This window comes from Myotis nattereri (assembly GCF_964212035.1).
Source record: "Myotis nattereri genome assembly, chromosome: 1".
In the NCBI taxonomy this organism is placed as follows: Eukaryota; Metazoa; Chordata; class Mammalia; order Chiroptera; family Vespertilionidae; genus Myotis; species Myotis nattereri.
The window spans coordinates 57,768,473-57,793,987 of record NC_138075.1 but is presented as its reverse complement, the minus strand read 5'-3'; the positions used below and the strand labels follow the sequence as shown (position 1 = coordinate 57,793,987).

Here is a 25,515-nt window from a genome sequence, read left to right as displayed (position 1 = left end):
TTTCATTGTCTGGAAATTTTACACACAGAACAAAAAGGAACTCTTAACAATATGCATACTGAAGTATTTAGGAGGATGGGTATTGATATATACAATTTACTCTATAATGCTTCTAAATATAAGATGGGTTGAGGGCTGCATAGAAGGACAGAAAGATGGATAGATATGTGATACAATAAATACGGTGAAATGTTCACATTCAAATCTAGGTGGTGGGACAGATGCTTACTGTAGAGTTTGTTCAACTTTACGCTTAAAATTTTCATAACAAGATGTTGGAAGAAATAAAAAATAAGTATAAAACATAATTCAGGGTTTCAGTACTAGACTTGGGCAAAGTTGGCTGAGGAGCATAGCTATTAATCTCCTCGTTAATATAAATTGCTTCACTTAATAATATATATATCTATTTAAAATTGGTTGGATATCAATCATGACTCCCTAAGTTATTTGGGTTGCTTTAATAACTGACAGCTACTTAAGAGCAGAAGCTTGCTGAAATGTAGCATGGGAGGGTAAGACCTGAGAGAGGGAGGGAGAGAGAGGAAGCATGACTTGGCAGGCAATGACACATACTCAGATACACCCCCGCCCCCTGCAGATAGGTGGACAGAAGCCTAATAAACACAGACAGACACACCTCTCAGACAGACGCCCACACTCTATGCATCCTTGTTGCCATGGGCTACCATTTTCTACTTCAGGTCTGCTACTGAAAATACTTCTTACTAACCTCATAAAGCTGAAATCATTAACAGACTATCCCAATTTATCACGAATTGGCCACGGTAGGATTTTAGAGCTGAAAGGGCCCATGAAGGCTGTCTACTCCAGGTGTTCTTCACACACAGAAAGCTGACTTCCGTGAAACGGGGGAAAGAGGTGAAAATGGAGCTGTCCAGGCAGGAGCGCAGAGGGGGCTGCGGCTGACGTCTGTCAAGTCCTGCAAGGAATCCTGGGGTCTGAGAAGTAATGTTCAAATCCCTCAGCCAATCTAAGCCTTTTGTTTTCCTGATCCCTAAACTGGAGGCCAGAGAGGTCACTAACCCACCAGATACCACACAGAGAGTCTCAAAGGTGCGGACTCCAGGGGAGCCAGGGCCAGGACTCCTCTTGAACTACTTGTTAACTACACGAGTCTGGCCCTGAAAATAATTCTGATCTCTCCTGAGCATGTGGGGGTCTGCAGTGCGGACACATTCTTGGGACCATGAGCAACCACCTGTTGAGGGCGCACAGATTCTCCTGGCACTCGGGTTACATTTGTTTCATTGGTTAATTTCAGCTCAAAGTAGTGTTAATGGTAGGCACTATTAGGACGTGTGGAACCAAGCGTCTGCTTCTCTTCTGAACACAGTGGCCACCTTGGCCCCCCTGAGTTCCCAGGCCCTCCATCCCCCCCTGGGCCCAGTGCCTCTACCGACAACGCTGCCAGTCATTTAGGCTGAAACCCAGCCTGGTAAGTAAACACACCAAAGTTTACCCAGTTCCACAGAAGTTACACCCATTCGGTCCCTCCCTTCTTCCTCTCATTCCTTTACCCACAAGGCAACACTTCAAACCGGAGGGAGAGCTAACTTTACAGCATTTAGACAAACAAACGCAGTCCCTGCAAACAATGTGACTAGCTCTCATGTGATCTCCCCAGTGTGGTTCCTTTTCCTGAAGCAGGAGCCACCCGACTCAGGCCACCCTCTGGGGCAGGCCCATCTCCCACACCTTTTCTGGGAATCCTCCCCCAGGCCGGGCGATCGTGGTGTCCCTAAGCCATGGGAGGCTCGGGAATGAGGCAAAGGAACTGACCCTTAGGAAGTGATATGTTCCCAGGAACATGTCCGATCCGCATACCCCACATGCTGCTCACGTGAGAGAGAGCAGCATCTTCTCAGGTTGCCCGCCCATTTGAGGGGTTCTATTGGCATCTGAAGGCCTCACATGGGTCATGGAATATCACCGGTTTCCACCCCAGCCACCTTCTGGCCTGGAAGGGACTCTACTAGGACACGTTCTGGGTCAGCCAGGCCAGAGTGGTGACACAGTGCTCCCTCTTTCCCTCCTCCTCTTCCCTCGTTCCCCAGGGCCCTTCTCAGGCCTCCTCTAGTGTCTCCCAAAGTCCTTCCTGGTCTCTTCTCACAACATGGTTTCCAAGACTGTGTACCACTGAGTCCTCCAGCCCCGCTCTCCCCATGGGTCTAGATCACAATTCCAATTCCCTTCTAGACATCAACCCCCAAATGTGCTCAGACACAAATCCCAAGCTCAAGTGATCCTTATGCCTATCTTATCCAACTTTCCTCCTTGGGTCACCCCCTTGTGAATCTGCCCTCTGTCTGCTTCCCACCCAAACCACCAGCAGTTTATAGAGCACCCTGAACACTTCGAGTCCTTCCACCCCCAAGCCACCCTCCTCCCCCCCATCACTGAGCAACTGCTTTGAGCAGTCGAGTCAGCTTAAAATCCCCTTCTCTGTGGCACTTTCCCTGGCACCCTCACCCCAGGCAGAGTTGAATGCTTCCTTTTTAGAGCTCTCTCTACCCTTCCCAGGTTTCTGGGTCACTTCGATCTCCCCCACTGACATTTGAACTTAAAGAGCATTGTCTTTTTGCCCTGGAACCCAATACAATGATTTCCCCCTAGCTAGCACTAGATGTTCAATGAACATCTTTGAACAAAGTTTGAATCTGCAGTAGTCCAGTTGCATGAATGAAAGACTAGGTGGTAGTTTAGTCTTTATGTCCTCCCCTCTTTTTACTCATTTGAACTACCCATATATAATACAACAGATAAATCTAATTTTTCCAGAGTTGTTGATGATATATAGAAATCTAAAAGCTGCTTAGAAGAGCCAAAAGGAAAGTCATTTAAACTGAATTTTGACCTTAGTTTAGCTACAGACCCCAGACTGCTAGTTAAGACACTTCAAAATAAAAGTGCTGCAGGGGGAAAAAAAAGATACTTCACATTTGAATTTAAGCAAAACTTCAATGAAGATGTCTGTGAGTTCTTCATGCACAAGTGAAAGAAACAAACAGTTGAAGGATAACAGAATTTGTGAATCTGTGGCTAAAACCAGTCATAACCTGAGTTCTGATGAATGAGTGAGAATACTTTGAGGAAGGTCTTCAGAGGCGCCATAGAGTGCTGGTGCCTCATCTCCATTCATCACTTTCACCAACATCTCAGATGAAAAACACAACACCTGTGCATCAAATATCAGATGAAATATTATTAGCCAAGGATGGTCAGGGCTGCTAAAGGTTTTGACAATCTGCAGAACACTAAACAAATTGGAAAATTTAATAGGGATAAATGTAAAATCCAGTATACAGGGACCCAAAATCAACAGTATTATAATAACATCAATATTAAAAAACTTTTATTAAGCATTGTGTGTCAGGTATTTTGCTAAGGATTTTACACAGATGATTTAATCCTTACAACGACTGGTAAAACCTAAGTCCATTTTATGAATGTGGAAACCCAGCAGGTTAAGTAACTTGTACAGTGTCACCCAGTTAGCAAAAGGCAGAACCAAGACTCAACCTCAGGAACCACCTACAGGAGCAGCTCTCCTTGAAACATACGGAAAAGGAACGCAATGCTGGCCTGCACGGAGGGCAATCACAGGAGTTTGCATCCCCCAGTCCCATGGTACTCATGGCTCAGCAGACCAGCTCTAGAAAATAGTGCCACCAAGATAAGATAGATATCAGGTATTGAAATTCACCCAGAGGAAGGCGTCCTTGATGCTGAGTCTGGAATGATGCTGTAAGAGAAAAGGCTGGTGTACTGTCACTCTCCCCAACCTCTCAGCCCCGCGCACGTGGCATTCTCCGCAGCTGTCAAGTCTCTGGGCTTCCTTTGTTCTAAATATCTCCATGTCTTCAACTCCTGCTGCCACAGCCTCAGGTCCCCGCCTCCTTCCTGAGACTATCCCATGCCTGGTGCCTGTCTTAATAGCTTCGGACCCCAGTCCTCCACTTCCCTCTCTTCAGCCTGTGACCATGCTCAGGGGTCCCCTTTCGCCTTCACAGTTCTACTGAAAGAGAAGCAATGCCAAGAACCTCCTAGTGGCCAAACCTAATGACGCTTCCTCGGCCTTCATCCCCCTTGACTTTTTGGCAGCTGACTGCCCAGTCTTCAGTTACTGACACACATGGACTTCCTCCCTGGTTTGAAAGGAAGAAGGCCATATATAAACATACATATTATATGATTATGATCACACAGCATATATAATTTTTGTACCCTGATTTTTTATGTAACACAAGCATTTTCCCCATATTGCTAAGAACTCTTCATTAAGTAGCATTTTTAATGGATTCATACTACTCCATCCTGTAGGTATTCTATAATCCATCAAATTCTACCCTTTTGCTGGACATTGGGTTTGTTTCCATTTGTTATTAGAAGAAATAATGTGATAAACAACCCGGCGCAAAGGGAGGCCGCTATGAAGTGGATGGACTTCCCACCAGTCCTCTGTGTGGGAGGAAGGTCAGATCTCTTAAAGAGGAGGAAGATGATAAGGCTGAAAAACCAAGGGGATGGTAGTGGGAAGTGTTAAGAACTTAGGCTTTTAATCCTGGCTCCATCACATCTATGGAACCTGGGTCATTTGTAAAATTGGGATATTGGTTATTCAGATTAAGTAAAAGAAGGCAAATAAAGTTTTGAGGATGGTATCTGGCACATAAAAAGTACTCAGTGACTGAGATAAAAGCAACCATCATCAACAGCATCATTTTCATGCCCGTAGCTTTTTCTGAAAGCAGAAAAACTCATTCACTCAAGCATGCACACATCAAACACATACTGAATGCCCAGTGCTCCATGTTCTCTAGAAGCTCTTGGTCAACAGGGGAGACAGAGAGCTAATGAGCTGTTAACAGTCATATTAAAGGTGCCCGTTGGAGGACAAAGATTTCTCAGAAGAGGCCCTGCTCAAATGGAATCTGGAAAGTGCAGGCCGGGGTGAGCAAAGGAGAGACAGAGACAGACAAACATTCTGAGCAGGGGGAGCCCAGGTGCCCAGGCAGAGGAATGCACTGAGAGGCAGCAAGAAGTCGGTGCAGCCTGTGCCAGGGCAGGAGCTGGCAGGCAGGGGGTGGGAGGTGAGGCAGAGGCAGGATGTCATGGCCGGTTATCGAGTCTGAAAGTGACAGAGCTCCAGGGGGCCTCAAGAGGAGAATGGCCAGACTGGTTTTTCCCCAGCGTGGAGCTGCTGGGTCAAATGCTGTGGACATTTCTAAGGCATGTCGCCACACTGCACTGGAAAAGAGATGGGCTGCTGTACACTTTCCCCGAAGCAACTGCTGCTCTCCCAGGAGTCCCTGTTTCTCGGAACCTCTCTTCCTTGGTTCCGGATGCTGCTGGCTCTCCTGTCTCCTCCTCCCTGCCCTGGCTCTAGCCCCGGCCCCTCTGCCTCCTCCCCCCCTGATCAGATGCATCTCCAGGGTCCTGTCCTGGCCCTCTTCTCTCCCTTGGTGAGGCCCTCACTGCCTGGGCTTCAACTCCACCTCTGGGCACATGACTCCTGGCCCATCCTCTGGAGTCTACACAAACCTGCAACTACCTGGAAGCCCACCACCACCAGCTCAACCCTGGCAGGGAGCTTTCCTAAGAAATATCCCCACCACCTGATGTCCCTAGTGCCAACGGTGCGCCCCCACTCTCAGTCACCCGGACGCTAACCTCCATGTCATCCTTGCTCATCCCTCTCCCACACACACCCCAGTCCAGTCTCTCCTCTCACCTATCTCCACATGCTCTCCAGACTCTGCCTCATCCTCCATTTCCAATACTGCAGCCCCAAGTCTTTCCCGGGCAGTCAAGATGACCTGACAAATCAACAATATGACTCTGGCCTCTCTCTCATGGGCACAGAGTCCCACGGGCCCTGCTGGCACACCCAACCTCCTAAAACACTGCCCTTGATCCTGTCTCCCCCTCCCCACTTAAAACCTTCACCAGAGTGTAAGGCCCTGGCCTCCTCTTCTCGGCTCTGTTGCCCAGCATGCTCCTCCCTGCCTTCTACGCCTTAGCAGGCTGGATTACTTGTCATTTCTCATTTCTCACTAATCAGAAAACCCTTGAGAGGCAGGACTATCACTTAAAAACACACAGAACGCTTTCTAACCTTCCCCACACATAAAGCTTTATATACAGAAAGTGTCCAATAAATATTTTATGGGAGAGAGTATGCCTGTCTTCAAGACTATGCAGGAAGAGATTAGACAGCGGCCAGGCAGGTAACTGTGTAAAGGGGGTGACTGGGGCAGCCAAGTGATCATGGCGTCGGTGTGGCTGCCACACAGGGATCCCTGAATGGACAGCCCGCCCACCACCCTACTGCAGGGTCACTGTTTGCCTGGGTGCAGAAATGAGTTTCAGGTTGTTTTAAAACATTGTGTGGCTAAGATGGTGTGTGAGTTAAATGTGGCTAAGGGTCTCCAGTCACAAACATTTGACTTAGGCCAATCCTGTGGGCTGACATTCTAGGACAATCCACTAGATCTTTAGACTCAGGAGGGTGAATAAAGAGTGAGGTGGGGGGCAGAAGGGGGGAGGGGTAGGGAAGCAAGGGAGAGGGTTTAGATTTCGTCTAAGAAAGAAATCTTTGATTTCACTTATATGTGGAATTTAAAGAACAATGTAAATGAGCAAACAAAACAGAAACAGACCCATGGATACAGACAACAGACTGATGGTTGCCAGAGGGGAGGGTGGTTGGGAGACTGGGTGAAAAGATTGAGAGGTACAGATCGGTAGTTAGAGAATAGACATGAGGATGTAAAGTACAGCATAGGAAATGTAGTCAATTATATTGTAATAACCATGTATGGTGCCAGGTGGGTACTGGAAATATTGGGGGAAACCCTTTGTAAAGTATATGAATGTCTAACCCTATGCTATACACCTGAAAGTAATACAAAATATTATTGAATGTAAACATTCATTATAAAGTGTATGATGCCCTGACCGGGTACCTCAGTTGGTTAGAGTGTCATCCCAATATGCCAAAGTTGTGGGTTCGATCCCTGGTCAGGGCACATACAGGTAGCTAAACTCTGAAATTGACACAGTGGGGGGCTGACTGCCCACCTGGAAGGAAGGTGACAGCCTAGGGACACATGTGCCTACTTGGACACCAAGTGGGTAGGGGCAGCCATCAAGGTTCCTCTGGCTCTGGGATTCTCAGAACAGAAACAGACTCAGATTCTCTATCCATTCAAGCTCATCTCTAGAAAACTCTTCCATATCCGTTTTCCTATACTGTGCCTGGTCCGAGTTAGCATTTCATGTACGGGTGGACAAACGTAGGTTTACAGTTGTAATACAAATAAATAATACAATAATTAATAATCTAAGAATAAACTCTGTGTTTCATGTACTCACAACTGTAAACCTACATATATTTATGAGGCACTTGGTGATAGGGAGTGGGAGGGATTGTTACCTAAAATGGGTTAACAGTTTTCTCTGTCCTCCACAGTATCTTCCAAGAAAGGTTTTGTTCAAGAACTTTTTCTCTTTTTTTTACCTCCAGTAAATTGAAGACCAACGAAGCACTGCCGGCTATCTGATGGCTCATATTCTCATTGGTAAAACTAGCCCAGAACAGAGGCAATTCAAACACTGTCCATTTAGAACACTAGTTAATGGAAACACATGCATTAGAGGGGAAACGTCTGTTACTAATTAAACAAGGTAGAAGAAAAAGATTGCTCAGACTACTGAAATATTTACTTACAATTATTGTTTCCATCTATAGAAAAAGTGTCTTTAAATATAAAGAGAGGGCATGTGTCAGGACAAATGAATGGGCTGTAGTCTCATCAGTTTGAATCCTGGGGATGAGGGTATAGTAGGAGGAATGGCTTAATGGCGATTGAAATGGATTTTTTTCCAAAGGGCCAACACTTTCACACTTTCTATCCCAATTATTAGCCAAGGTCATCTCAGAGAGTTCTGGACACCGAGTGGGAATGCCGTCCTTCCTCCCGAAAGTGTGGAGCCCTCGGCCCCCACGGGAGATGGGGTTTCCGAGGCTGCGCTAGCGATCCCTGCAGCCTGGGGTGTGTGTGGAAGGTGGTGTACACACGGCAAAGCACCACGTCCGTGTTGAGTGAGGAGCCCGGGTTCCTAGCAGCCCCCAACCTCTAGGGTGAGGCCTGGGCCACCCATCTCGGCTGCTGCGGCTCTGGCCTCAGATGAACCCAAACACGCGCGCAGCCCGGGAGACCCAGCAAGCCTAGCAGCAGCAGCCTCAGCACCGCGCTCTGAGCTTCCGAGCGCAGTCGTTCCAGGGGCTCCCAGGAGGCCCGGGGGATGACGGATGCGATTATTCTCCCGCGGCTGAGATTTCCACGTGCTCGCGGGCAACAGCCTCCACCTGTGGCTCGGGAAGAGGGTCGGAGCGACGCGGAGACGGGCCTGACGCGCGACCCCTGGAGCCCAGGCCCCTGTGACACTCGGTCTTCCCGTCCCGAGGGGACCCAGGCTCGAGGGGCGCCTTTCCCACGGACAGGGACGGGTCCCCGGGGGGAGGGGGGGTTGCCGTTCCCGCGCCCTCATTCCCGGGCTCCCCGCGGCCCCTCCGACCCACGGGCGCGCCAGGCGCACAGGAGCGGCCGGGCACAGGTACAGTCAGCACTAGCGCCCGCCGCTCCTTCCCGGCTCCTTCCCTCCCGGCCCCCGCCCCCGCCCCCCGCCTACCTGCGTGTACAGCGCGGCCACCGCCATGAGCGAAGGCGCCTGGGCAGCTCGGGGCCGCGACGGGGCGACGCGCGGGGCTGGGCCAGCGGCTCTGAGGCCCCGGGAGGTGGCCGTGCGGGGCGCCGCGTCAGCAGCGCTGGGCCGTCCGGTGCCAGAAGTTTCCTGCGGATCCACAAACTTCCCCGAGGGCTGCGGCCCGAGGAGGGAGGCGCGGATTGGTCCCGCCGGCCCGACTCCTCGCCGCGATTGGCCGGGGCGGGGGCGGGGCAGGGCGCGGCGCTCCCGGGTGAGTGTCTGCGGGGAAGTGCGTCCACCTGCGGGGCGAGCGCCCCTCCGAGAACCAGGCGGAGCGCGCCGCGCGGTCCCGCCCGCAGGGAACAGGTGTGTCCCAGGTTGTCCCGGCCCAGGCTCCAGCTCCCTTGAGTCGCTGCCTGTTTACTGTCAAGAGCAGAAGGACATGACCATTTCCAGAGAAAACCCAAGAGAATCAACAAGCTTGTGAGAGCTCAGCCAGGTGACCATATTCAAAATAAAATATAAAAATGAATAACTTCCCTTGATATCCGCAATAACCATTTAGAAAATACGAAGAAAGTAAAATAGGAAAATAAGATATTTATAATATCAACGGAAATACACAGTGTCCAGAAATTACACTAACAAAAACGCACTTGGCCTTTGTGCAGAAAATGCTTAAATTTCCCTTCCTGGGCATAAAAGACCTCAGTAAATGGGAGGACATGTCATTTTCATGGATGGGACTATTTAATATTGTACAGGTGCCAATTCTACCCAAATTAATAATATGTAAGCCTAATATATTTGGAACAAAAACCCTAGCAGGACTTTTAGACAATTGTACGATTGGTTGACATTTCTTATGGTCTAAAGTCCCATCCTGGTTGAGCACCAGCCTCTGGAAAGTGTGTGGACTGCTGGAAAACCTCTGCGAGATGGCTCAGCAATGTTCCGAAGTTTTCAGTGTGCAAGCCTGGCACTTTTTACTAAACTGATTCTCAGGCATATTATTCTTTTTTATGCTATTATGAATGTATATAAATGATTTCTTAATTTCACTTCCCAATTGATTATTGCTAATATATAGAAATATAATTGATTTTTGTATATTGATCTTATAGCTTGTGACCTTTCCTGAATTTATTATAGTAATTTTTTGTGGATTCCTTAGGGTTTTCCACATACAAAATGTCATTCGCAAGTGAATACACTTTTAACTTTCTTTTCAGCCTAGTTGCATGTATTTTTGTATGTGCCTATTGAGTTGGCTAGAACCACCAGCACACATCGCTTCTCAGCCTTTTGGCTAAGATCAAGTGTAGAACCACCAGCACAATGTTGAGTGACTGTGGCAAGAACAAATAGACATCCTTGCCTTGTTCCCAATCTAAGGGGGAAAGCATTCCACTTTTTGTTTTGTGTGGGGTTTTTTGGCATTAATTATAAGGTTAGCAGTAGGTCTTTCCATACATCAAGCTCCTTTTAACCCTAGTTTGTTAGGATATTTGCTTTTTTTCAATATTGAATGGAATTGATATATTTTTCTCAACCTGTGTTGGTTTTTTAATCTATAGACAGCAATACAGTTGGGTCTTGTTTTTTGTTGTTGTTATTGTTGTTGCTTTTTTGTTTTTTAAATCCAGTTTCACAATCTCTGCTTCTGGTGGAAGTGTTTAATCCATTCACATTTTTAAAAAAATATATATTTTATTGATTTTTTACAGAAAGGAAGGGAGAGGGACAGAGAGTCAGAAACATCGATGAGACAGAAACATTGATCAGCTGCCTCCTGCACACCTCCTACTGGGGATGTGCCCGCAACCAAAGTACATGCCCTTGACTGGAATCGAACCTGGGACCCCTCGGTCCACAGGCCAATGCTCTATCCACTGAGCCAAACCCATCAGGGCTAATCCATTCACATCTACACTAATAAAAGAGAAACATGGTAATTGGCGTACGACCGCTACCCTTTTCATTGGCTAATCAGCGAGATATGCAAATTAACTGTCAGCCAAGATGGCGACTGGCAGCCAGGCAGCTTGAAACTAACATGAGGCTTGGTTGCCTCAGTGACGGAGGAAACCAACTGTTCCCCGCCTGCGGCTGCAGGCCTCTGAGCGGGCAGTTTGAAACATTGTAACAAATACCGCCAGACTTCAGCCAGCAGATTCGCAACATTGTATGCAAAGGCCAGAAACCTACTTTCAGGACTGGAGTCCTAAGAGCTGGAGCCAAGCCTCAAGCTAAAGCTGGCCCAGAATAAAAAAAAAAAAAAAAAGGAAAAAAGGAGAGTTTGGGAGTTCAGTCACCCCCAGCCTGAAAACAGCCCTCAGCCTCTCACCCAGACTGGCCAGGCACCCCAGTGGGGACCCCCACCCTGAAGGGGGTGTGACCAGCTGCAAACAGCCATCATCCCCTCACCCAGGCTGGCCAGGCACCCCAGTGGGGACCCCCACCCTGATCCAGGACACCCTTCAGGGCAAACCAGCCGGCACCCAACCATGCACCAGGCCTCTATTCTATATAGTAAAAGGGTAATATGCCTCCCAGCACTGGGATCAGCAGAGCCGCGAGATCTCCCGGCACCGGGATCAGCATGACAGGGGGCAGAGCCCAAACACCCTGATCGGCCCTGCTCTGTGTGTGACAGGGTGCGGCACCCCAACCACCCCCCCGCCCCCGGGCTCTGCTCTGTGTGTGACGGGGTAGAGCCATAACCTCCCCATCAGCCCGGCCCTGAGTGTGACAGTGGCAGCGCCCCAATCCCCTGATTGGCCCTGCTCTGTGGGTGATAGAGGGCGGCGCCCCAACCCACTGATCCTCCCTGCTCTGTGTGTGACAGGGGACAGTGCCCCAACTCCCCTATCGGACCTACTCTGTGAGTGACAGGGGGAAGCTCCTCAACCCCCTGATGGGCCCTGCTCTGTGCATGACAGGAGGGAGCTCCCCAACCCCCTGATGGGCCCTGCTCTGTGCATGACAGGGTACGGAGCCCCAACCCCCCTGATGGGCCCTGCTCTGTGCGTGACAGGGGGTCGCACCGCAACCTCCCCATCGACCCTGCCTTGAGTGTGACAGGGGGTGGTGCCCCAACCCCCCAATCGGCCCTAAGAGCTAGAGCCCTGAGCCTGACCAGGGGCTGCACCTAGGGATTAGGCCTGCCCTCTGCCACCCGGAAGCAGGCCTAAGCCAGCAGGTCGTTATCTCCCGAGGGGTCCCAGACTGCTAGAGGGCACAGGTCGGGCTGAGGGACCCCCCTCTTCCCCCCCCCCGAGTGCACAAATTTTTGTGCACCGGGCCTCTAGTTTAATATAACCATTGATATGGTTGGATTTATGATTGACATCTTTCTGATATGACTGAGGTCTTTTTTATTTCTCTGCTTCTCTTTTACCGATATTTGTGGCGATAGATTTTTTTAGTGTGTCATATTAATTCCTACCTTTAAAAGAACTGTATTTCTTGAGTTAATTTTTTTTAATCCTTAGCAGAGGATATTTTTTCCATTGATTTTTAAACAAAGTGGAGAAAGGGAGGAGGGAGAGAGAGAAACATTGACATGAGAGGAATACATCAACTGGTTGCCTCCTACTTTGCCCAAACATGCAACTGAGGTATGTGTCCTGTACGTGCCCTTGACCCTAAGACCCTTTGGTCCTCAGGCTGTCGCTCCAACCACTGACCCAAACTGACCAAGGCTCTTTGAGTTAAATTTTTAGTGGTACCTCTCTAGGGATTAACTCATGCATTTGAACTCATCACAGATACTTCAGTTTAATACTGTATTACTTTCCTGCAGCTGTTGTAACAAAGTACCACAAACTGGGTGGCTTAAAACAACAGAAACTATTCTCTCAGAGCTCAGAGTGGGGTTTTACTGCACTCCACTCCAATCAAGGGAGCCCTCCCAAGGCAAAGCTGCTGGTTTTCACAGCTCCCCAGTTGGGGCAGAACTACCACATGATCTGAACTGGGGGAGGGGAGGAGGATGGAGTAGCCCCAGGCAACAATGTCAAATTCCATTGTTCTTACCCAGAGTTCCCTGGTTTTTCATGGATATCCATTACTAATTTGTTGTATGCTATTGATCAATTTATAGAGCTCCAAAATTGTTGTTTTTGAGGAGAGACTTTGTTGAGCTCCTTCCTCAGTCTGCCATACCAGCTGGCAAAAGTCTGCTGAAAAATAAAAATTTATTGCAATATAATTCTCATACTATAAACTTCACCCATTTAAAGTGTACAACTCAGTGGTTTTTAATATAGTCATAGATATGTTAAACTATCACCACGGTCAACTTTAAAACATGGTCATCTCAAAAAGATACTCCCATGCTCTTTACCGGTAGCTATCACTCCCTATTCCCTCAGTACCCTCTACTCCTGAGTGCAGGTAGGCAACCACTTATCTACTGTGTCATTTCTCTTTTTTCCTTAATTAGCCTGGCTAGAGGCTTATCAATTTTTTATTGATCTTTTCAAAGAACCAGTTGTGTTTTTTTTTTATTTCACTGATTTTCTCTATTGGTTTCCTGTCCTAAATCTCATTAATTTCTGCTCTAATTGTTATTTCTTTCCTCCTTCTTATTTTGCACTTAATTCATTCTCTCTCTCTCCTCTCTCTCTCTTTCTTCCTCCCTCTCTCTCTCTCTCTCTCTCATTTCCTAAAGTAAAAAGTTATATATTTGATTTTAGGGCCTTCTTTTTCCCTCATACATGCAGTCTATGCTATAAATTTCCCTCTAAGTACTGCTTTCTTTGCACACCTCACATTTTGATAAGTTGTATTTTCATTTAGTTCACAATATTTTTAAATTTCTCTTGAGATTTCTTCTTTGACTCATGTGTTATTTAGAAGTGTGTTGTTTAATCTCCAAGTATTTGGAGATTTTTCAACCATTTTTCTTGTCATTGATTTCCAGTTTAATTCTGTTTTCATCTGAAAGCATACATTATAGGACTTCTATTTTTTAAATTTTAAAGGTGGTCCAGAATGTGGTCTATATTGGTATATATTCCATGTTTCGTGTGTTGTGGGTTTATTTATAAGACACCAACAAAAATCCTTTATATCCGTATCTTTATTTGAACGATTTTCTATAATTAGCTAGGAGAATACAGCATTAATGACACACATTTACTCAGTACAACATTAGACAACTACAAATTTAGAGCTTAAACATCAATCTGATATTGTTTTGGTTTCCATCTTAGCACTAGGTGATATCTAGTGAAAAACCCATGTTTCAAAGGCTTTTGTTAAAATGAGGTGAATTATTAACTTATTTTTAAAAACTACATGTGAGATATGCTGGGATGGGTTCCCTTTAAAACTAGAGTTGGTTCGTAATTCCTTCATTTCTTAGTACTTCTTCTTCCTTTGTAATGGCTGAATACTGTACCTAAAAACTTTTCCAGGTCCAAGAAAAAAACTGTTTGGAAAATTGCAATGTTCAATTTCATTTTAGTTAAAAGGCATATCCATTTCACCGTAAATTAACAATTTAAAGTTAATAATTAAAATGCAATATGTTAAATGTCATGAGCTCATTTCTGTGCAACACTGTTAGAGCAATTAAAATTTCCAAGACACAAAAATGTCAACCTTACTCCAGGATTTCACAGAAATACATAACTAGGAATCATAAATTACAACACACATATCCACATTTAATGGGAAAAAATCAGCATTTGTTGGAAAAAAATTAAATGGCTCAAATGATTTAGAGCGCCTGAAATGTGAGCTAAAATCTTACAACATATGGCAACAATAAGACATTTGAAATTATTGTCTGAAAAATGCATTAAAATGTACTCACCTACCAAGCATTGAATTATACATTCCGGTTTCAACTCAAAAAACATTTTTCTTTCAAATATTTCAGGCAATATTACAGTACTAAAAAGGTTAGTCATTTTCAGATATTTATGACTCTACAAACACCCATTAAGTTAAGCTAACGAACACTTTAGCTAGACCGAATTATAAAATTAAAAAATGTATAAAACACATTTTGGCAGATATGTTACACAGTACTTTTCTGTTTCTGATCTTCTGAAAACGCACTAACTCCAGGCTGATTTAATTTAGGGTAATACAATGGGTTCGAGTTTATAGCATTTTTTCTTGTTTTCAATCTTTTATAGTACCGGGTTCTTAAAAAATATTTTTAAAGAATGTCCATGAAAAGTTTTACAGTGGTACTCTTTACCTTTTTATTAAGAAAAGGCCGTGGAAAACAAGCCATTTAAATGCTACCAACAATCTAACATTTCTTCCATATGTTCATTTGCTTACTTGTGACCCAGAGTCCTCCCACCTCTTGACCCCCAAACTCAGGAAGACTTTCTAAGCCCACATTCCATTGGCTCTGAGACTGTTGCTGCCCCAGAGTTCTACTACCTGTTTGGAAATAACAGAAGAGAAAGGACGAAGTCACAGGTGGGGGAGGAGCATGCAGATGCGGGGAAAGGAATTAGTGGTTGGAGGCCACACCCAACCAAAACCCTCACAAGACCTTGAGAAACAGGGCTCGATATTCTCTCCAGGCAAGACATCCCCGTACAGAGGGAAAGTTTCAGAGAACTTAAGGCAGCTCCAGGAGGGAAGGGAGCAGGGGTTAAGGCGGCCCTCACAGCACGGCCTGAGAAGAAATGACGCTGCCCTTATCCATGAACGGAGGCCACAGCAACACACAGCCTCCCTAACACGCATGCATACAGCACACCTCCTAGCTGCAAAGTAGACCCTGGCAGCATGCACACACGGTAATGTCTCCACACGCCCCGACTTGTGCATGGCCTTGTGGGATAGCGCTCAGAAGCACCCAGGGGCTTGGCCTGCAGCTGCAGGTTCCCCAGGGGCTGCGCAGCTCACTGGTGGCTCCAACAGCTCACCTGCTGACTCTAACAGAGGGTGTGTGGCGAGTGACCTTCCTCCTCGCTTTGGGAGGCGTTCACTGCTCTCCATCAGGCTGAGACAGCCTGCTACTCATTAGTGACCTAAGCAGTGTTGCACCCTCCAGGGGAGCACCGAGTAATTACAGAGCCACGCCTAGTGGCAGCACGCAACTGTGACAGAAAGAAAACGACTGGCTCTAGGTGCTCTGTCTCGTCAGAACTCGGCATTGCTCAGTGCTCAGCTCCCATATGCCAGCTGCCAACTCTGATAAGAAGAAAGAGCACCTCTTGCTGACCCGGGGCCCCCACAGGTGCCGAGGAACAGATGTAACCTCAGGACTTGCCGCCGCTGTGGGGCGAGCAGCTGGGCTGCAGGGCAAGTCTGACCGACCTCTCTCCTGTCACCATCAGCAGATGACTGCAGCCACAGTTCTCCCTTCCAGTGCTGCTGTGAGGACACAGTGAGGTAAAAAGGAAGCACGCTGGAGGAAAGCAGAGCCAGATGCGAGGTCTGTTCTACAGAATTTAAAGGTCAATCACTGATTTTTGCTGTTTTATCCTAAGTAGTTGAAGTTACTGAACTGGTACTGTGTGTGTGTGTGTGTGTGTGTGTGTGTGAGAGAGAGAGAGAGAGAGAGAGAGAGAGAGAGAGAGAGAGAGAGAGAGAGAGAAACACTTCTCAGATGGTGGCAGTTGCCTCTGTACCTAGTGTTACCAGGAAAGTAATTTCTCAACAATCACTGTACTGAGATTCTAATAAATTATTTTCATAGTTCCCCCGACTGTTATGAAAAGATTTGCTCTGTATTATACATACTTACCCAGAAAGAGCCAACTCTCAACTATCCACTGAAATAAAGCAAATCGTACCAACTGATCCCAACCCCCAAATTTCCTTTAAGTTGGCTTTGGAATATATAGGTATGTACTTTATCCTGACAAAAGAAGTGCCAGGTACATGGGGATTTTTCAAAACTTCCAAAGGAATCATGAAGCCACATTTGTGGATCTTAAACCATATTCATCTTCCCCATCTTTGTAGTTACTCTCAGGTGGATCAAAGCCTTAACCTAAGAAAAGCTACAAGAAGGGAAACGGCTTCTAATTTTTCAACTACGAATTCCAAGGTGCGAGCTGAATCTAGATGTGAGTGAGTGGGGAGTATTGAGAAGGGCTTAAGACAATGAAATGCTATTCTTGCAAGATTTTTCTTTGAATTCCTAATGTGTGTCATAGAGGAATTATGAGAAAGTAAATTAGTGATAATGTTAAAAATGTACTACAGAGAAGGAGAACAAGTTTTTCAAATTTGCTTCAAGGTAAGCCACCAGGTGGGCCAGGGGGCAGCTGAGGGCCGACTCCATTCACTGCTGCCTTCAACACAGTCAGAGCGGAGATGGGATACATGGATTGCTTGACAGAAGGGGAAGAGCGAAGAGATAAATGGGCAGGTGGAAGCAGCTGGAAGTGTGTGCAGCTGCATGAGAAAGTGTGGGTGGACATCAGGGCAGGTGAGCAGTCCTCAGACCAGTGTTGCATCCTCAAGTAGCAGTTGTTACCAGGCCATGGGGTCCCTGCTTCAGGTACTCTTGTTATGACTAATGGTCTTTAGGCTGCTAAGAGAAGTTAATTCTCACCCCCACCTGGGTCCTGGGAGCCCTGGAACAGCGGAACTTTGTGTGGCCGTCCCTGAACAGGCCCTCCGGTCCAGCAGGGGACAGGCTGCAGCACTGTCCAGCAGAAGGACAGCAGTCCGGGGAGAGACCAAGGCCACGACGAGAGACGCTTCAGGATGCGAGCTGTCTGGGAGCAGGAAATGGGGCTGCAGGCAGTGAGACCCACGGTGCATCTTGAAGACCTGACAAGACTGAGGGTCGCATGGACATGCCCATGGACATGCTGCAGAGGACTGAGCTGGGGAGGTCGGGGCTTCGCTGGACAGCCTACCCATGGTGGCATTTTGTTGTTAGCATCTCCCCACTCAAGTCCCATCTATGCTCTTAGGCTATGACACATTCAGTACTAACTTATGAGTTCATTGTTCACTGAAAACCACAGTGACAAATCAGGCAAAACTGAGAGAATCTGATTGAATTAGTGATGTTTTGGGTTCGTTTTGCAAATAAATGTATCCAACTGAATACAGCAGTATGTGATTCAATAAAAATCACCTAGACCAATTAACTTTCTAAAAGCATGGACACAGATCATGCACATTGAAGAAAGGTTATAACTAAACAGATTTGTGATATTTTTATTAATCCCTCAGACTTAACAGGCACCAAACACTGGTCTCTACATCAGAGGATAAACTTACTGAGGAACTACAGCTCATTTCTCTGGGACCTAAGCGCCGAGAGATGTTAGACATGGAAGGGACCTTAAGAGTCAGTTGTCCAGTCCTCTTATTTATAAAAGAGGAATTTGAGGCCTAAATAAGTTAACAGATAGTATTTATCTTTTAATAACAATCTTTATCACTGGTTCTAAACTGTTTGACTTCCATTAATAATATTGCACATATTTTAATAAGATGCATTTTTATAAACCATCTGGGAGTTAAATTATATAAATCTATGATTGCAATGAAGAACCAGAGTTTCTGATGAAAGCTAAGGATTTGTATTTGCGCAACCTGAAAGATTTATGTATAAGATTTCTAAGGAAAAAATGCAGAATATGTTTAATTAAAATTTTGGGGTGAAAACATAGAATCTGGGTCTTATGAAGCCCAATCCCCTGTAAAATTCAGCAATCTTCTAATATTTCTTAGATAAGCCAAAGTAATTCTAACACGATGCTCTTTAAAGTATCTAGAGTTACTGAGAACATTTATAGAAATTGCAAAGGCTAAAAAAAGGAATCATAAGTATTCATTATCACCTTCTTTTGCATAATTTATAGGATAATCAAGGTTTCAAGACCAGAATCATGAATATTCTGACAATGCTCTCTAGATAGTGACTGAGATTAATTCTTAATAAATTAAGAAGAACGGAAACCTGTCAAAGTTGACTGTATGCATTGCAGAAATCAGATCTGGGAACTAAAAATAAGTCACTTCACAGAACACTGTACCCTGTTGTGGTATCCACCAGGGAAAAGTAATGAGCACACCACTGTAATGTGTCCTGAATAAATGATGACACCAACAACTGCCGTCTGTCTAATCCTGCCCCTGAATGGCCAACATTTTGTCATATTACTACAGGACTTCCCAGTGTCTGCTACTTGTGCAGGTGAATCTGCAGATGTTTGCAAAGAATCCAGTTAAAACTGATCTGATTGTACTATAAACAGAGTTGATAAGAGAAGCTTATTCTCGTAGTACCTAACAAGAATACCGCTTACATGTTAAAGAACCCAGTATATAGCAGCAGTTTAAGATGCTCAGGAAACTACAGTGCAAATGGACTTCTATGCTATACAGTAAACCAGCATTTTCTTAATATCTCTACATCATAATGACACATAAAGGACGTTACTTGTCCAGCTATTATACCTACTACAGTTGATTTCTGTGATCCAGTTCAACATCACCATGATTCCTAAACTGATATGATATTATATGGTATGTTCTCAATAGTGATTTTTCTTCTGGTTACACAGAGGAGGTTCTCTGTGGGTACCTTCCTAACAACCATTCATATCTGGAATTTATGGTTTTTTATACCATTTAGATGTACGTACGTAGTGCTAAGGATTTAAAATAAATGCTGGCAACTCAAGATACATTTTCCCCTTCCTTCCATCGTTCCCCTGCATGTGAACTCGGGGTACCCAATGAGCCAGGGTGCGCGGTGCTACAGGTAACAGCACGAAGGAGTGTGGCTTCTTTCCGAGGTGACGGAAGTATTCTAGGGCGATTTCCAGTTAATGACCTCTTGTTTGGAAGATAATGACACATCTTCTTTAAAAATGTGTTTCAGTAGCTCACTGGAAGTAATGGGCTCTTATTTCAGGCAAGAAATGCACTGTCCTTTTGCCTCGACGTGGCTGTCAGACCCGGGCGATGAAGCCCAGGCCCAGGCTGGCGGGGATCTGGATGGTCTCCAAGGCGAGGGAGGACGGGTTGAAAGGAAAGGTGACGGGAAAGATGTGTTTAGCATCCATGAGCAGCTGAGGGGAGTCCTTCCTGTCTCGTAAACGCATCTAAGAAGGTTAAAAAACAAAAAAAGCAGAGCATCAATTCTTTGAATCTATAAAGAAAATTTTCTCCTGCTAAAAAGCCTACCCAAAATTCCCCAACAAATGAAGAATGTTTATATTTGTTTTAAATTCACTTCATTTTCCCAATAAGCTGTTATAAAAAAAAAATGCACTGTAAAAATAAGATAAAAATAATAAAAAAAATTATCTTTCAACAAATTGTAAAATTTCCATAAAAAAACTATGTTGGGAGAGCTTACCTGTATAGTACGAATAAATGACACAGAGACTCTTTCTTCAAACTCATTAACTGGCGTATACAAATTCAGCACTTTGACAATCTGTGAGAAATAAAATGATCAAAGTTTTCAGCATATAGTCAAGTGCACTGGGGCTCATAATAAAGAAGACCGAAAAGATCTCAGCGCAGTTCCCCTTCCTCCCAGGGCTGGTGGGGCAGGAGGGGAGATGAGATGGTCTGAGGGCACATCAATTTTCATTATTTTAACTTTTATAATAAAAGTGTATTAATCTTTGTACATTTTAAAAAGCAATGTAAATTTGGAAAAACATTCAAACTGTACAAAAAGAACAAAACATGAAAAGCAAAAGTGCCCCCACTCCCATCCTCCCAGTTTCCCAAAGTGGCAATTTTTGACAGGAACCTCACTATCCATCTAGCTGCTTTCTGTACATACTCTATGTGTAACCTATGTGAGCTTTCTATGTTATGAGATATGTGATGAACACCAAGAAAGTCCAAGAGTAAGCACAGAAATAACTGGGAAATAGAAGTGGGCATGTGCATGCCTATGCCTCCCCTCATGCGGCTGCCGGTCCTCACGGTCCTCCCTTCTCTGCTCCCTCCTTAAACTCAAGGCCTTGTCTGACGGGCCCTCCCCTGAACAGTCAGCTATTGCCCTCAGCACTCCTTCAGACATCTCACCACTGAGCTCGCTAGAATCTCTTCCAGCAGAATCAGCGGGTACCTCTGAATTCCCTACTAAACTTGTAGTTCCTTATATATTGAAGTGTTTCCCCCAGCAACAAGTGTGGTCCCTTGAGATAGGAACTCAATTCAGAAACAAAAATTATCTGTCTTACAATAGAGAAGTCAAAAGACTTGTAAGACAATATGGAAAATTATTTTTTGGAACACAAGCTCCATAACAGGCCTAGGATGCTAACCCCTCAGAGCAGGGACGCTTTCGTTCCTGGTTGTGGTCTCAGTGCACTGAAATGTGTGACTTCCTGGTAAAATCCTTCTTCAAGATGTGTCAGACACAGAGGAAGTCAGCTCAGACAAGATCAATTGCTAGATGATTTCTATCACCTTTGATGAACGTGAAATGATGTGAGAGGAGGGAAGCTTCGTTACCTGGGCAGTAGTTAAAGCATTGCACATGGAGCAGATGGCTTCTGCATCATCATCTGTTTTCTTTTTCACTTGCAGAAGCTGAGCAGCCTGAATGAGAGGTTCCAGGGTTTCTTTAGCCCCACTGTTCATCAGATTCTTGTCACGTAGCCATTCCTCCAGTTGACTGACATTGTACCTGTGCCGAGAGAGAGAGAGAGAGAGAGAGAGAGAGAGAGAGAGAGAGAGAGAGAGAGAGAGAGAGAGAAAGGGGAGGAGAATGCAAATTTACTAAATGTTGTCATAAATGCCTTAATTCTGTGTATGGCTTTGTCAGGAATTTAAGTTAAAATGACAGGCAGTAGTCTTGTTTGCTTTTCTTAAATCTTATCAGCTGTTCTTAAAAATTATCATTATAAAAAGTCATGAGGTTTATAATCACAATTATATAAGAGTAAACGACTAGAGAATATAATTATCTTTAATGCAAGATAGAAAAGTAGCCATTATCGCAAAAGTAAGACTGGCTAAAAGATAAGATAGAACACATTGTGTGGCTGTGCCCCCCCTTAAACAGCTGACCAGAAACACTTTGCAATTTCTCCTACAACTTCAGAGGTGAGAAGTGATAATCCTTTAAGTCCTCTCTCTTACTTAAGTCCATCTGAATAATAACCCCCCTCCCCCCCCAACACACACACTCTGTGCTCTAGCCTTCTTTAGGGAAGAGCCTGGATGATGGAGGCAGTGACCCAAGGAAGCTCAGGGAGGGAAGGAGAGAAAGGCAAGTGGGGGCCACCAGGAGAGAAGAAGACCCCCAAACTACATGGGTGCTGAGGGATCAAGAGATGGCCAACCAAATAACAGTGGTTCTCAAACTAAAATGAGGTGGATGGACACACAATCAGACTGAATAATCACTTGTACAAGAGAAATTATTAGGTCCTGCAAATGTATAAACAAAGCTTATAGAGAAAGAGGTTCTGCTACCGGGGAGTGAGGCATTAGCTTCTCAATGTTAACTACAATGGATGCGGGTCAGAATGGGAAATTTGAAAAGAATGCCAACGTTTCCTGAGACTGAGTAACTAAAGACTTTCGTAGGAGAATTCTTGCCTCCCCTGGGTGAATTTTCTAGCTGTTTTAAAATAAATTACTTGTAAAATAAGTCAACTCTGTTATGATAATGAGGTTATGCTGAGGAGTAGTTGGCATCAAACTGAGTGCAGCTCTTCCTAAAACACCAAGGGGCACATTTCAAGTATTAGTGAAAGATTCATTAAACATGCTCTTGTGGCCACGGTACAGAAAGGTATTTTGTTAAAATAAATTTCCAAGAGCAACCAAGCATTATAAATCTTCATTATTATGTGATATTTTGTTATTGTACAATTAAAACACACACAAAAGCCCTAGCCAGTTTTGCTCAGCGGAGAGTCGGGCTGTGGACTGAAGGGTCCCGGGTTTGACTCTGGTCAAGGGTGCATGCCCCGGTTTCGGCTTGGTCCCCAGTAGGGGGCGTGCAAAAGGCAGCCAATCAATGATTCTCACTCATCACTGATGTTTCTATCTCTCTTTCCCTCTCCCTTTGTCTCTGAAATCAATAAAAATATATTTAAAAAATAAAATACACATGAAAGAAGAGGAAGCAACTATCCCCTCTTTATGTGTTTTTCATCATCTTCCCACTCCCTCTGAAGACTTAGCTTAGCAGTGAGTGGGACCTGCCGGAGGCACAGCGGAGCAATGGTGACGGAGGAGAGGGCCAGCCGGGCCGCAGGACGTGGCTCCGTGCCCTCGCTCCCTTTGCGGCTTGGCTGCGGCCCCGACAGACATCAGGTGCACTGACCTCGAGCCAGCCATCAGCTCCCCGCACGCTGGCCGGCAGAGGGGGGCAGCGAGAAGAGGCCATCACTGCTGGCGTTTCTCACCTGATCTGCATGCCTTTGCTCCAGGAGCACATGTCCTTCCGCAGGAGGAGGTTGTTCAGCGTGATGGCCCCCACGATGTAGAACATCTGCTTGGCCACCTGCTTGATCAGCTCGGGGTCCATGCCGTGCTGACACATGACCGAGTGGAAGGAGCTGAGCTGCCGGAGGATGGAGTCCAGCGTGTAGGTGCCCTCATCGGCGATGCTGGAGGTCCGCTTCCTCAGCCCTGTGGGCTTCACCCCGGACACGCCCTGAATGGTCTCGTGCTCCAGCATGCCTGAGACTGCACCAACAGTTCACGTTACAAGAGGATCTGGAAGGACACCGTTTCATGTGCACACACACTCACACATTCAGTTTAGGAAAATGATCTGAGCATCAAAGCAGAGGGAAAAAGAACTCCCCCCAAAAAGCTTCTGGATTTTCAACTTTAATAAAGGAATAATTCTTAAATGCAAAAACTTGTTATGAAATTAAGACATCTTAATGGTGTATTTTCTAAACTAAGAAGCAGCAGCCTGCACTAGCACCAGGGTATGGTACCTTGGGAGGGTTCTGAGAGAGGTATGCAGCAGTTAGGAGAAGATGAGCGTTCTCCAGCGCTGTGTGAGCCCCAGAGGCAAACAAATCAAGTAGCAAGGGCAGGAGCCTGCCCAGACGGTGTGACTCAGTGGTTGAATGTCGACCTATGAACCAGGAGGTCATGGTTTGATTCCCAGTTAGGGCACATGCCCGGGTTGCAGGCTTGATCCCCAGTATAGGGTATGTAGTAGGCAACTGATCATTAATTCTCTCTCATAGTTGATGTTTCTATCTCTCTCCCTCTCCCTTCCTCTCTGAAATCAATAAAATGTGTTTTTTTTTTTTAAAAAAAGAAGAAAGGCAGGAGCCTGGGCAGAGGTCTTGGAGAAGACTTGGGAGGGGCAGTTGTGCAGGGCTGAAAAGCTGGGCCCTTCCTTGTCCTGAGCTCATCCTCCCAGGACTCAGCCTTCTCCTCTGGGGCACTGCTGCTCATCTCCTATGCTCTCATAACATGTAGCCTAAGTGTCCTCTAGGACGGTTTTGGGATGCCTCCTCCTGGGCTGGGAGCCCCTTGAGAGCAAGGGCCAAGCCTGACTCACTTTTATTTCTCCTAGTGCTAACCTCAGCCTCCAAGAACCTCATACAGTCAACACTGTTGCTGTTGAATCACTGGGGGTTGGGTGGTGAGTTTAAGGGAGACACCTTAGAGCAGTGGTTCTCAACCTTGGCTGCACATTAGAATCACCTGGGAATCTTTTTAAAATCTTGATTTCTGGGCCTCATCCTCTGGAAATTCTGTTTCTTTGTTATGAGGTGGGGCCACAACATTAGTAACAAAAAAACCCAGAATTTTCGGAGGATGAGGCCCAGAAATGAGGATTTTAAAAAGATTCCCAGGTGATTCTAATGTGCAGTCAAGGTTGAGGACCACTGCCTTAGAGGTAAACTTCTTATTTAGCCAATAAAAATAGGCACAAATAGGAAAAGAGTTTGGCTGAAGCTGACGTTCCTTGCACCTGCACCTCTTGCATTTTAGCTGACCTAGGCTGCTTTAAATTCATGACTTCAGGGGACGACTGAAGAAATCACCCGACTCACATGGTTTCCTCAGCCTGTTATGTTTCTAGTTTGGCTGTGGGCTTATGATAGAAAATGGAACACTCTGAGCCCACAGAAGGGAAAGAAATTGTGGAAATGAGGAAAACACATGGGTGGGGGGGAAAGAGCAGCTGGGAGCAGTCTTCAGAGGCTACTGATAATCTGCCTGAGGATGAGAGTTTGGTAAGTGAAAAACAAGTGTGTGTTGTTGTTGTTTTTAATTCAATGCATTTAAAGTTAGCAGCCTGCAATCTGTACATGCCTCCTAATTCCGACTTCAAACATGCTACACATTCCACAGTGCAGCATGATACATAAATAAACATGCAGAATGAGTGCACACATTTGAAGGGAGGTACATGGAATCACATTCGCTGAAAACACATATATAGAAACAGAAACACACAAGTACCCACCTACACACACACCCAGTGGGGCTCATTGAAATAGAAACTGCTGCATTAAACCAAATTGCCGTTAACAATTCCAGAAGGACCACGAGATGTACAACTTAGCCTGGGCTGTCTGAGCCCTGTTCTGTTGCCATGGTACCCTCCCCCTTCTTTTGCTGTGGCCTATTGGTCAGTCAGTGCACACCCTCCCCAGCCTTCCTAGTTTCAGATGGAGCGTAGTAGTTTCCTAGGCCAAGGGTTGAAGTGTTTTTCAAAACTGGACAAGGAATAAGAAGGTCTACTGCCGGGTACCAGCATTGCCCAGTCTTAGAGAGAGGCACTGCACATGGGGAGGGAGACCAGACACCGCTGCCTTGTCGTGTGGAAGCAGTGTTTCTGATGTGTCCCAGCCAGTCATGGCTAACATCCCA

General features: G+C 45.7%; 2 protein-coding genes across 2 annotated transcripts in view; both read right to left on the bottom strand.

Moving 5' to 3' along the window:
• MYO5C (myosin VC) overlaps positions 1-8,745 on the bottom strand; it is a gene marked incomplete at its 5' end in the record, with an annotated part of 90,189 nt that extends 81,444 nt beyond the window's left edge. Inside the window, 2 exons of the mRNA XM_081090252.1 lie at positions 7,544-7,654; positions 8,719-8,745. Coding sequence (XP_080946378.1) covers positions 7,544-7,654; positions 8,719-8,745 — 138 coding nt within the window. The remainder of the gene's footprint in view (positions 1-7,543; positions 7,655-8,718) is intronic.
• Positions 8,746-17,859: 9,114 nt separating this feature from the next.
• The window catches only part of MYO5A (myosin VA), a 197,687-nt gene continuing 190,031 nt past the window's right edge, over positions 17,860-25,515 (bottom strand). Inside the window, exons 38-41 of the mRNA XM_081108912.1 lie at positions 23,073-23,355; positions 21,166-21,340; positions 20,048-20,128; positions 17,860-19,790 (exon numbers count right to left, since the gene is read on the bottom strand). Coding sequence (XP_080965038.1) covers positions 19,638-19,790; positions 20,048-20,128; positions 21,166-21,340; positions 23,073-23,355 — 692 coding nt within the window. The 3' untranslated portion in view covers positions 17,860-19,637. The remainder of the gene's footprint in view (positions 19,791-20,047; positions 20,129-21,165; positions 21,341-23,072; positions 23,356-25,515) is intronic.